This window comes from Bubalus kerabau, chromosome 1 (assembly GCF_029407905.1).
Source record: "Bubalus kerabau isolate K-KA32 ecotype Philippines breed swamp buffalo chromosome 1, PCC_UOA_SB_1v2, whole genome shotgun sequence".
Taxonomy (NCBI): domain Eukaryota; kingdom Metazoa; phylum Chordata; class Mammalia; order Artiodactyla; family Bovidae; genus Bubalus; species Bubalus kerabau.
Window position 1 is genome coordinate 244,285,320 of NC_073624.1, and position 13,559 is coordinate 244,298,878.

Genomic DNA, 13,559 nt, shown 5'->3' on the forward strand with positions numbered 1-13,559 from the left:
CTGAACAACAATAAATCAAATTAAACCAAGTCTATACCTTATCAGCCAAATGCTACATCAACTCAAACATTAAATTCATTGTTGGACTCTCCCTGGGAATAGGGTCTATTTTTTAGCATGGTTTTCAACTTCTCTTCAACATTAACGTATAATTTTTACTCCAAGATGTAACCCTCGGCAATTTCTGCAAGAGACATGATCCTTTTTTCTGTATTAGTTTCCAATAATAAATTTGGGAGTTTCATTAAGTCTAGGAATGAGTTGTGCAAATAAATATCAGTCCCAGAGTTAATGATTATCTTTTCAAAAACAATATCATCTTCCAACCTCCAAAAGTGCTTTCCTGGAAAATAATTTAAATAATGATGTATGATTAAAACCCAATCTGTTTCCTTCCCAACCTCTGCCCACTATCACTTGGTGGTTGTTTAGTCACTAAATCTGTCTGACTCTTTTGCAACCCCATGGACTGTAGCCCACCAGGTTCCTCTGTCCATGGGATTTCCCAGGCAAAAATACTAGACTGAGTTGCTATTTCCTTCTCCAGGGGATCTTGCCAGCTGAAGGATGGAAACTGCATCCCCTGTGTTTCCTGATTGGCAGGTGGATTCTTTATCAGGGCACCACCTGGGAAGCCCATAGATTATAGATACATAAATCTGTATATGTATAACTTGATATGATAAAGCTGATGCCAGATGTGCATGCATGCTGTCTCTCAGTCACATTTGACTCTCTGTGACCCCATGGTCTGTAGCCCAGCAGGCTCTATTTTCCATGGGATTGTCCAGGCAAGAATACTGGAGTGAGTTACCATTTCCTCCTCCAGAGGATCATGCTGAGTCTCCTGCATTAGCAGGCAGATTCTTAACCACTGAACTACCAAGGAAGCCCCCATCTACCCTCACTATGCCTCCACTAAAGTAATTCCATCAAAGCAAAAGTTAAGTTGAACTTTAAATAATTCTAATTCTTCTTATTTGAGGTCCCACCAGGTTACTGCTAGCTTGTTTGTAATCTAGCTTTTTTATTGCTTTCAGCAGATTTAATATCAACTGCCTATCTATTGTCAATGTCTTTAAAAGTCTTTGACTGGGTCCCTAATGGAAAGACATTAGATGACAAGGCAAGTGATTTCCCCACCTTCATTTTGGTGTCTGACATCTTTAATGTGATTAATGATGTGACCAGGGAACCGAAATCACTTGTCACCACTGGATTGCTAATACAATAGCCAAAGCTCAAAGGTGAGGAAGGAATGAGAACAAAAGTCTTCTCTTATTTCTTTACTTCATCAAGGAGATAAACAACCTACCTTGTGTGAACCTCTTTGTAATAGCAAACATTTTGTAATAGTCAACACTAAAGAAATGAAAAATGTGTTTCATTTGGTGTGTGCATGCTCAATCGTACCCACCTCTTTGCAGTGCCAAGGGCTGTAGCCTGCCAGGCTCTTCTATCCATGGGTTTTCCCAGCAAGAATACTGTAGTGGGTTGCTATGCCCTCCTCCAGGGGATCTTCCCAACCCAGGGATTGAACCCACTTCTCCTGAGTCTCCTGCATTGCAGACAGATACTTTACCACTGAGACACCAGGGAAGGCCAAAATGTCTTTATTTGGTTCCATTATTTGTGATGACTGAAAAATAATTATTTTAACTTTAAAGATTAAGAGTCAATTCTAGGTCATTGAATGATGGCTATAAAATAGAAAAGAAATAGCTGGATCCGCACCTTTAAAAAGGACTAAGAAGAAAGGTAGATTCACCAATGGAAGTGATTGGCTCATGTTGATAAAAAGCCCCACTTTTTATCTGAGTTCTTTGAGGGCCTCCTCGGTCACTCCTGTCGTGTTCCTGGCCTGGATCTGCTGCTCCAGGTTGTGCTGCCCCCCAATTCCTGTCTCAAGGCCGGCTGCCCCATTCCAACTACAGAAAAATCTAAGCTTTTGCTTCAGGCACAGATAGTCTGTCTTGTTCCTCCTGTCTCTCTCTTCCTCTCTCCACTATTTCCCCTTTCTCCCTCCATTTCTCTGCTATAATTTTCTCTGTTGTTTTCATAAGCCTGGGAAATAAGAGAGAGAGAGAAAGAGAGAGAGAGACAGAACTTCTTTTCTCTCATAGTAGTAAAATCCCCAAATTGATGCAAATGTGGCTTGGACAACTTGCTCAGTCTTAGAGGATGAGAATATGTATATTGATGTGTTCATATGAGACCAGACATGGAGCAGGGAGAAGCAGCTCACTGAAATGTGCAACATACTCACAAGGGTGGGAAACTGTGATGGTTTTTCATACATAAGAGGAAAAACCAATCCTGAAGAGTCAAGCAATAAAAATAAACTACCAAAGGGGGAACAAATGATTTTTTTCTTCTTTATTTTTTTAAATTATGAAAAATATGATAACACATTTATAGGAGACTTGGAAAATACAGAACAAAATTACATATAGTTCTACCATATATTACAATTATTTGGGGGGGGGGGGAGTCAAGTCATTTATTTGTCTTTTACATGAAAACAAAATTGAGGGACGGCGAACAAGAGGAGAACTAGCTGGCTGCTTAGATTTTTCTGTAGTCGGAATGGGGCAGCCGTCCTTGAGACAGGAATTGAGGGGCAGCACAACCTGGAGCAGCAGATCCAGGCCAGGAACACGACAGAAGTGACCAAGGAGGCCCTCAAAGAACTCAGCATGATGTTCAAACACTTTGACAAGGACAAGTCCGGCCGGCTGAACCACCAGGAGTTCAAATCCTGTCTGCGCTCCCTGGGCTATGACCTGCCCATGGTGGACGAAGGGGAGCCCAACCCTGAGTTCGAGGCCATCCTGGACACTGTGGATCCTAACAGGGACGGCCACGTCTCCCTGCAAGAGTACATGGCCTTTATGATCAGCCATGAGACCGAGAACGTCAAGTCCAGCGAGGAGACTGAGAGCGCCTTCCGGGTCCTGAGCTCCGAAGGGAAGCCTTATGTGACCAAGGAGCAGCTGTACCAGAACCTGACTCGGGAACAAGTCGACGACTGCGTCTCCCACATGAAGCCCTACGTGGACGGCAAGGGCCGGAACTCCCCACTGCTTTTGACTACGTCGAGTTAACCCGCTCGCTCTTCGTGAACTGATCCTCTGCTCCTAGGTTAGCCTGGCCCATGCTGCTTGCCCTACTGTCGCCTTGCTGCATGTCAACTCCTCTCTGTGCTCTTAAGAAAAATACTCCAGACAGTGTTGCTTTCCAGTATAACCTTAACTTGCTTAGCTTGGTTTAAGATTTAGTATATATTACAATTATTTTTTTAAGTAAATTAAGATTTTTAGTTGGAGTTTTAATATCAAACTTAAAAAATAAATAGAATGAATGCACAGAGAAATAAAATTAATATTCACTCATTAGCAGAATGAATATATAGTAGAAGGATATAGTAGACCTGAACTATGAACCAATTCAATACAATTAAGATTTATGTAATTTCAGAGGACAGTAGGATCCTGACCCAGGGATCGAACCCGCTTCTCCTGAGTCTCCTGCATTGCAGGCTCTTTACACAGCTCTTTACTCTTTATCATTGCAGATACTTTACTGCTCCTAGATTACAAACTAGAAGACACTGGAACATATCTATGGACATAAAACAAGGTGAAAATTTTCATGATCTAAAGGTATTGAAATCATACAGTCCATTCTTTTATCACTGTAGAGTTATGTTAGAGATCAATATAAAAAAAAGAAAAAGAAAGTTGCTCAGTCATGTCCGACTCTGCAACCCCAGGGACTATACAGTCCATGAAATTCTCCAGGCCAGAATACTGGAGTGGGCAGCTGTTCCCTTCTCCAGGGGATCTTCCCAACTCTGGGATCAAACCCAGGTCTCCCTCATTGCAGGCAGATTCTTTACCAGATGAGCCACCAGAGAAGCCCAAATATCAAAAGATATTTGAAAATAACCCATATATTTTCAAGTTCAATGTGACATTTACAAAGAGAGATCTTTGACTTAGCCACTGAAGCCTAAACAAGGAACAAAGGACTTTTAAAAAGAAGCTGGGTTTGCATTTGGTGACACAAACTTTTTTCGGTAGAGTTATATGGACAGATGGGCATTTTCATTCATGGCCAATGGGAAAGTAAACAAGAATTTTCCTGGAGAGTAATTTGGAAACATTTTAAATATGAATATATACCATCCTAGAAATTTTTACTAAAGAAACAATAAACCTTCACAAAAATGCAGTTAGAGATGATGTGTATCTCATTGTATACATGACCACAAAGAACTGGCAGCAATCTAAATGTCAAAAAAAAAAAAAAAATAGAGGAGAAGATTAAAAAAAATGGAAAGTGCTATTTTAAAATTTACATGTTTATTTGTCTATTATTGATTTATTTGTATAATCTGAAAAGAGGCTAAGAGGATACATCAAGAGGCTAAGAGTATCAGGATGCTTGAAATATGGGTGGGTTTTTCCGCCTCCTTTCTGCTAATCTTTATTTGATAACTTTCCCTCATTGATATAAAGATGTAGTTAACTGTATAGTATTTGTGTTCTGAGACGAGAGTAGCTCGAACACAGATTCTTGATTCATTGCAAATACCCTTTCTAAAGATGTCCTTTTCATTATAAGGGACTGGAATGCAAAAGTAGGAAGTCAAGAAACACCTAGAGTAACAGGCAAATTTGGCCTTGGAATACGGAATGAAGCAGGGCAAAGACTAACAGAGTTTTGCCAAGAAAACGCACTGGTCATAGCAAACACCCTCTTCCAACAACACAAGAGAAGACTCTACACATGGACATCACCAGATGGTCAACACCGAAATCAGATTGATTATATTCTTTGCAGCCAAAGATGGAGAAGCTCTATACAGTCAACAAAAACAAGACCAGGAGCTGACTGCGGCTCAGATCATGAACTCCTTGAAGAAAGTGGGGAAAACCACTAGACCATTCAGGTATGACCTAAATCAAATCCCTTATGATTATACAGTGGAAGTGAGAAATAGATTTAAGGGCCTATATCTGATAGAGTGCCTGATGAACTATGGAATGAGGTTCGTGACATTGTACAGGAGACAGGGATCAAGACGATCCCCATGGAAAAGAAATGAAAAAAAGTAAAATGGCTGTCTGGGGAGGCCTTACAAATAGCTGTGAAAAGAAGAGAAGCAAAAAGCAAAGGAGAAAAGGAAAGATATAAACATCTGAATGCAGAGTTCCAAAGAAAAGCAAGAAGAGATAAGAAAGCCTTCCTCAGCGATCAATGCAAAGCAATAGAGGAAAACAACAGAATGGGGAAGACTAGAGATTTCTTCAAGAAAACTAGAGATACCAAGGGAACATTTCATGCAAAGATGGGCTCAATAAAGGACAGAAATGGTATGGCCCTAACAGAAGCAGAAGATATTAAGAAGAGGTGGCAGGAATACACAGAAGAACTGTACAAAAAAGATCTTCATGACCCAGATAATCACGATGGTGTGATCACTCACCTAGAGCCAGACATCCTGGAATGTGAAGTCAAGTGGGCCTTAGAAAGCATCACTACGAACAAAGCTAGTGGAGGTGATGGAATTCCAGTTGAGCTATTTCAAATCCTGAAAGATGATGCTGTCAAAGTGCTGCACTCAATATGCGAGCAAATTTGGAAAACTCAGCAGTGGCCCCAGGACTGGAAAAGGTCAGTTTTCATTCTGATTCCAAAGAAAGGCAGTGCCAAAGAATTCTCAAACTACTGCACAATTGCACTCATCTCACATGCTAGTAAAGTAATGCTCAAAATTCTCCAAGTCAAGCTTCAGCAATACGTGAACCGTGAGCTTCCTGATGTTCAAGCTGGTTTTAGAAAAGGCAGAGGAACCAGAGATCAAATTGCCAACATCCGCTGGATCATGGAAAAAGCAAGAGAGTTCCAGAAAAACATCTATTTCTGTTTTATTGACTATGCCAAAGCCTTTGACCGTGTGGATCACAATAAACTGTGAAAAATTCTTCAAGAGATGGGAATACCAGACCACCTGACCTGCCTCTTGAGAAATTTGTATGCAGGTCAGGAAGCACCAGTTAGAACTGGACATGGAACAACAGACTGGTTCCAAATAGGAAAAGGAGTACATCAAGGCTATATATTGTCACCCTGCTTATTTAACTTATATGCAGAGTACATCATGAGAAACGCTGGGCTGGAAGAAACACAAGCTGGAATCAAGATTGCCAGGAGAAATATCAATAACCTCAGATATGCAGATGACACCACCCTTATAGCAGAAAGAGAAGAGGAACTCAAAAGCCTCTTGATGAAAGTGAAAGTTGAGAGTGAAAAAGTTGGCTTAAAGCTCAACATTCAGAAAACGAAGATCGTGGCATCCGGTCCCATCACTTCATGGGAAATAGATGGGGAAACAGTGGAAACAGTGTCAGACTTTATTTTTGGGGGGTCCAAAATCACTGCAGATGGTGACTGCAACCATGAAATTAAAAGACGTTTACTCCTTGGAAGGAAAGTTATGTCCAACCTAGATAGCATATTCAAAAGCAGAGACATTACTTTGCCAACGAAGGTCTGTCTAGTCAAGGCTATGGTTTTTCCAGTGGTCATGTATGGATGTGAGAGTTGGACTGTAAAGAAGGCTGAGCACCAAAGAATTGATGCTTTTGAACTGTGGTGTTGGAGAAGACTCTCAAGAGTCCCTTGGACTGCAAGGAGATCCAACCAGTCCATTCTGGAGGAGATCAGCCCTGGGATTTCTTTGGAAGGAATGATGCTAAAGCTGAAACTCCAGTACTTTGGCCACCTCATGCGAAGAGTTGACTCATTGGAAAAGACTCTGCTGCTGGGAGGGATTGGGGGCAGGAGGAGAAGGGGATGACAGAGGATGAGATGGCTGGATGGCATAACTGACTCGATGGACATGAGTCTGAGTGAACTCCAGGAGTTGGTGATGGACAGGGAGGCCTGGCATGCTGCAATTCATCGGGTCGCAAAGAGTCGGACATGACTGAGTGACTGAACTGAACTGAACTGAAGTAATAACCATATTAAGATGGGAGGCTGGTGAGCAGGACGTATAATACTTGTAAGGTGTCTTCAGGATCTGAGAATCAGCTGGAAACTTTTCTCATTTATGATCTAAGCCAAGGAATCAGACCCAGGGGAGAGGACTTACCTATGTTTGGGGTTTCCAAGGATGCTTCAGGTTTCTTAGTTTCTCAAAGAAAATAGGCAAACAGATGCCTGGACTTCTCTTCCAGAAAGATCACACCTGTCCACTTGATGCATGTGGTTCTTCTGACCTAGAGGCCTGAAAGAAATTACACAAAGGATAAAAATGCCCTGGCCCTGAAGTGGGGAAAGTATTGCCACTTGTACTCCAATTTCACATTGTGAAATAAAATTAATTCCAGATGAGATGATATAAGTATTTGAACACAAAATATACAATAGTTAAAACATTACAAGAAATTTAGGAAGAGTATTTGTATAACCTTGTGTGACACAAGGTTATCCTAAGCAAGGATAAGGATAATGCCTAAAAGCCTTATGTAATATTCCATTATGTAAAAATTAAGCACCTTTCATGGCAAACATACCATAAGCAGAATTAAAGAGAAATGAGAAACAGGAAAATATTTTTAATACCTATGTCAGATAAAGGGTTAATATTCCTTGTATTAAAAGATCTCCAGAAATAATTAAGAAAAAGAGAAGTAACTGAAGGTAAAAGTGACAAAAAGGCAAAGACAAAAGAAGAAATTCTAATGGCCAATAAATATACAAAAATTCTCTCAACTTCTCTACGGTTTAAAGGAATGCAAATAATAACAATAAGATGTCATTTTTTTCATTCATATCATATAGAAATAATGATACAGTAAGAACACCAGCACTGATGGAAAAAAAAGGATATTTAACCTCTGATAGGAAATAATTTGTGAACTGTAATGATCCCTCTTGGAAAGTAATCAGGCAAAGCTATTAAAATTGTAAATGTTTTTTACCTTTGACTTATGAATCTCATTTTGGGAATCTATCCATTAGAAATGAAAATCCTGAAGAAGCAAGGAGAACCAAAATCCCACAGTGGCTAGAACAAAAACCACATTACAGAAAGTTCATCAGGATGAACAAGGAGAAGGTTATGTCCCAGATGAAAGGACAAGATAAAACCCCATAAAAACAACTAATGAAGTAGAGATAGGCAGCCTTCCAGAAAAGAATTCAGAATAATGATAGTGAAGATGATTCAGGATCTTGGAAAAACAATGGAGAAGATGCAAGAAATGTTTACCAAAGACCTAGAAAAACTAAAGAACAAACAGAAATGAATAATACACTGAAGGAATCAATAGCATAATAACTGAGACAGAATGACCTGGAGTACAGAATGGTGGAAATCACCACCACAGAACAGAACATAGAAAAAATAAAAATCCTTGTTTCCTATGAACAAAGATGTCTACTGCAACACCATAGTGAAAGATTAAAACAAAAAATAAAGAGACAACAGTATGGGAAGTGCTTAGATAAATTACAGCACATTTCCTCCATGCAATAGTCCATAGCTACCAAAGAATAGATTAGAGCAAAGATTCTCAAAGTGTGGCCTTTGAACTCAGCATCACCCAGCAACTTGCTAGAAAAGCATATTCTCTGGCCCTACACCAGGACTACTGAATTGGAATCTGTGAGAATGAGGCCTAGTAATCTGTGTCTTAAGAAGTCATCCATTGGCCAGCTCTATATCAATTGCCTTGAGAAGTCTATATTGCTAAATAAGAAGATTACATTTCAGAGCCATATATTTAATGTGATGCATTAAAACAAAGCAAACATCTATACAGCATTTACTTTTTTGACATGAACTTATAATTTTGTATGTAAAAGCAGAAAGCTATGCCAATAACATTTTTTAGGGTAGGAAAGGAGTAGGCTGGGAGAAATAGTGTCTCTTTTTATGTATCTTTGATTATTTTTCACTGGAAACAGTGAGCATAAACTTTCCTAATTTTAAAAAAGCACTTACATAATAAAGAAAACAAAGTCATTGAGCCTAGATTTTCACCTGACCTAGATCTAACAGACTCCAAGCTATTTGGACATCAACTGGTAAGATCTTCCTTTCACCAAGCCTTCATTGGTCTTAAGATCTAGCTACTGATGGCCCTGGCATAATCTTTTATTAAGCAAACTATTGAATAAGTAGGTGGATCAGACCAAGGATTTTTGGATTTTACATGAAGGGTCACAAAAGCATAATTTCTCCAAGCTGCCTTTATAAAATTAAGACTCATCCATTGGAACTTCTCAAAAGGTTACAATCACTGTAAGCAAGCTATATAGATGTCAACAGCTACAAGTTTATACATGGTTTACATAATGTAAAAAATTTGTCCACTAGTAATTTATCCCGATTTTTCTTTCCATCATATTTTCAAGTTTGGAGAAACAATGGTTTCTTATTTAAAGCCTTACTCATTTATTGAAATACCATTTTTTAAGTCAGAATAAGTTAAATGTTAAACTGTTATGTTTTTTGGCTAAGATTTTCCCTCCAAGAACAACATATTCCAATACTGTTACTTGAGATTGGTTTTATCTATATCTGAAGTTTGTTTGTTAGAAAATACAAGTATTAATATTTGCAAAGTTCTAGCAAATCACAAGTACATGATTGTGGGATCTAAAAGTTACATCCCAGGAAGTCACAAAAGTTACAATATGGGCCAGGATAATCATGGAGATGAGATAAATTTAACTTGTAATGTTTACTTCTTTTAATTACTTAGCTCTTTTAATGTAGTCAATAGTCTGATGAGCTCTGATTATGGAGGACTCAGCTAAAAATACTTTTAATTAATAATCACCTGCAAAATTCTAAGATTTTAGTTCTCCTATGTACCCATTTTTTTCCATGGGGCATTTTCAGGGTTATAACTGAGATGAATCTCTAATGACCCATTGATTTGACTTTTGCATATTTCTGGAAAATTAAGAATATTAACTTTCCCTTTAAAAACCTATATTCCACTGAAAGGAAACAAGATTTAAAAGTCTCACAAGCTTGAGAGAAATACTTTCATTATCTGATATGCCATGGTGGTCTAAATGAGAATATTCCAATTTAATCTGATAAAAAAGAAGCCTTTTGCCACTTGACTTAAAAAAGATTAGATATATAATTTAATTCAGTTAACAAGGTGCACTGTAATTCTTTAGAAGTGAATCTCTTTTAATCTTCCAAGTTTATTGGCTTCATTACTGTTGCAAAAAATTTCTAACCCACAATTACATCTGTGCCTGTCTTCAGAGCCACTCAGCATGCTGAGAAAACCCAATTTTATTACATGTTTTAGTTCTCAGCAGATCCCAACAAATAGAGAAAATCCTTTCTGACTTTTAGCTAAAATGTTTTCTCTGCATTAGATTATTTCACTAGGGTATTTTTCTTCTTTCAACCAAATATCTGAGGACCTACTATGTGCCCGTGCTTGCTAAGCACTTCAAGTGCATAAGGAAAACCAAGACAAGGATTTGACATAAGCAGGTTACAGTGAAGGTCTCTCTCTAAAAGAATCCCATAAATATTTTTTGCCAACTCAATATTTATTACTTAATCAGATGCTTGATTTAACACCCATGCTATTTGCTACCCTATTAATAACTGATTAATGCATTTTACTATTTTGCTCTAAATGTTTTACTACTCTCCAAGGGAAATATTTGGATAGTTCCCTTCACTGAAGCCAGATAGTCATTGGCACTCAATCAAGGAACAGATCCTATGTTCCTTCCAAAATTATTTGACTTTATTTCTATAACACCTTTTCTTTTATCAAAGAGTATCTGGAAATGAGGAGAATATTTTTATTTAAATGTTAAGGATTTGTACTTGCATAATTTAAAGCAGGGCTTTCCAGGTGGCGCAGTGCTAAAGAATCTGCCTGCCAATGCAGGAGACACAGGAGACGCGGGTTCGATCCCTGGGTGGGGAAGATCCCCTGGCGAAGGAAATGGCAACTCACTCTAGTATTCTTGCCTGGAGAATTCCATGGACAGAAGAGCCTGGAAGGCTACAGTCCATGGGGTCAGGAAAGAGTCAGACATGACTGAGCTAGATCTAGAATTTAAAATACCATACCTTATCCTGAAAGGATTTATACATTGTGCTGAGAGAGCTTATCACTTTTATCTGAGGTGTTAATGGAAGCTCAAATTGTTAAATTAGATTCAGATAACATATTCATGGTTTGCATTGACAAGAAAATAAGCAGACAGTTGAATAGATTTAGAAACTGTGCTTGTTCAAAGCAGTGAGTATTTTAAGTGTCAAGAGAAAAATATTGTAATTTTAGTAAATAATCTTTCCAGTTTAAAGTCTCAATGATGGCCATAGGATTTTTGTGCTCATTAAATCTTAGTTTTATCCTTAGTCCTAAAAAGACTTTCTAGTAGAGGGAGGTGAAGAAATCCAATTTTGAAGAATTCATGTTACTGAAATTCCCACTAGTTGTTAATTTCCCCCCTCCACCAGAGGCACAATCAGACTCTACAGGTGAGAGAACACAGCTCCTCCTACAAAGTTCGTCCTGTTAACTAGAGGAAGGACAAAACTTTGGAGCTGAAAGAGTTCGGATTCACTACCCCAACCGATACTGCTCCTGCTAAGTCGCTTTGGTCGTGTCTGACTCTGTGCGACCCCATAGACAGCAGCCCACCAGGCTCTCCCGTCCCTGGGATCCTTCAGGCAAGAACACTGGAGTGGGTTGCCATTTCCTTCTCCAATGCAGGAAAGTGAAAGTGAAGTCGCTCAGTCATGTCCAACTCTTTGCGACCCCGTGGACTGCAGCCCACCAGGCTCCTCTGTCCATGGGAGTTTCCAGGCAAGAGTACTGGAGTGGGGTGCCATTACTAAATATCCCATATTTGTTGTAGGGTTACTCAAAAGATACTTCTATGCATCTGCAACAACAAACTTTTTAACAAGTCTGATGCCATTCAGTAGGAGTTTTTTCCTGGAAATTTTCTTGAACTAAAAAATACTTTAAAACTCGCATTACAATTCTTAGAACGGAGATTTATAGAACCCACACTGAGGTTTCCCAATAGAACTATGTGTGTGTGTATGTTAGCCCCTCAGTCAGGTCTGACTTTTTGCAACCCCATAGACTGTAGCCTGTTCCTTTGTCCATGGAATTCTCCAGGCAAGAATACTAGAGTGGGATGCCATTCCCTTTTCCAGGAGATCTTCCCAACCCAGGGATTGAACCCAGGTCTCCTTCACTGAAGGCAGATTCTTTACCACCTGAGCTACCAGGGAAGCCCTCCCATTAGAACTGTACTCAAAATAAATAAATAAGAACCACCATCTCCAATCAATGGTTAGGAATGAAGATGCTGAATATGATCACCTGGGTTTGACTTCTAGTTGTGTCATCTTGCACACATTACTTATTCTCGCTAATCTCGCTAAGCCTCAGGTTCTTCACAGGTTACATGAAGATAAAAGTAGTACCCATCTCAGAAGGGTATTCTTGATGATTAGATGAAATACGGTGCTTATCAGTACAATGCCCTGCACATAGTTCCCACTCCATAAATTAATGATTCAATAAATAAATATGTGTTTCTCTTTGGTCATTTTCAATATTTTTATACTCTATTATTTTTCTTAATAGACTTTAAGGGATAACAATGTTACTGCCATTTTCAAAGAACCAGATGAGCACTTATCTTCTCCAGCATTTAAAAATTGTTTGCTTTCTTTTTTCATAAATAATATCTTTTCTTTCTATTTTTCCTCTTCTTGCTTTTTCTTTTTTCTGGCTTCTTTTATTTTTTGCTTTCTCTTCTGAGGTAAGCATTAGGACTCTGATTACAACCTGTAGGTTTGTGTATGATGTGTCTCATTAAATTGCTTTCTAAAGAGTTTGCAATATTCACTGTCTTCTCTTGGATTAAAGACTAATCTAGGAGTGAGTTTCTTAGCTTCCACATAACTGAAATTCTTTTTGATCATCTTTTAATATTTAGATTACTCCATTTGTTTGAGAGCACTTTTTAATTTAGAGTCATCTTAAAAAAAAAAGATTTTTCTCTTAATAGTTAAAATTTTTCTTATCATCTAAGGGAATTTGTTTTTATTTAATAATTCTGATAGACCTTAAAGATTTCCCAAGAAAAATTTCACAGGCTCAATGCTGAGAGGCGTGCAATGAGTAAAATCAAAAGAGAGTCCATATTTAAATGTCTGGGCATTCAATCTATGTTGCTTTATTATACGTCTTAACTGTCTAAAAGGAATCAAGATGGGGAGAATTTAAAGTATTCCCACTTGCTTAAATGCCTTACTCTTCTCAGTTTTAATAGAAAGTCTTTATAATAGAAGTTTGTCCAGGGAATTTTCTGGAAATAAAGTTAATAAGAACTCAAGCACCAAAGCAGAATGCTGAATGCAAAATGAGGCCAGCAGACTGGGTGCAAAGAGTATGGAGATGATGAAAATCAAACCTATGTTTAAATAGACATTTCTCCAAAGAAGACATACAGATGGCTAACAAATA

At 38.4% G+C, this 13,559-nt stretch overlaps 1 protein-coding gene across 1 annotated transcript; it reads left to right on the forward strand.

Moving 5' to 3' along the window:
* Window positions 1-909: 909 nt before the first annotated feature.
* LOC129632133 (spectrin alpha chain, non-erythrocytic 1-like) lies at window positions 910-3,229 on the forward strand. The gene is made up of 2 exons (XM_055553600.1): window positions 910-923; window positions 2,582-3,229. Exons 1-2 carry the CDS (start codon window positions 910-912, stop codon window positions 3,102-3,104), a joined length of 537 nt encoding a protein of 178 aa, XP_055409575.1. The 3' UTR covers window positions 3,105-3,229.
* Window positions 3,230-13,559: the final 10,330 nt, after the last annotated feature.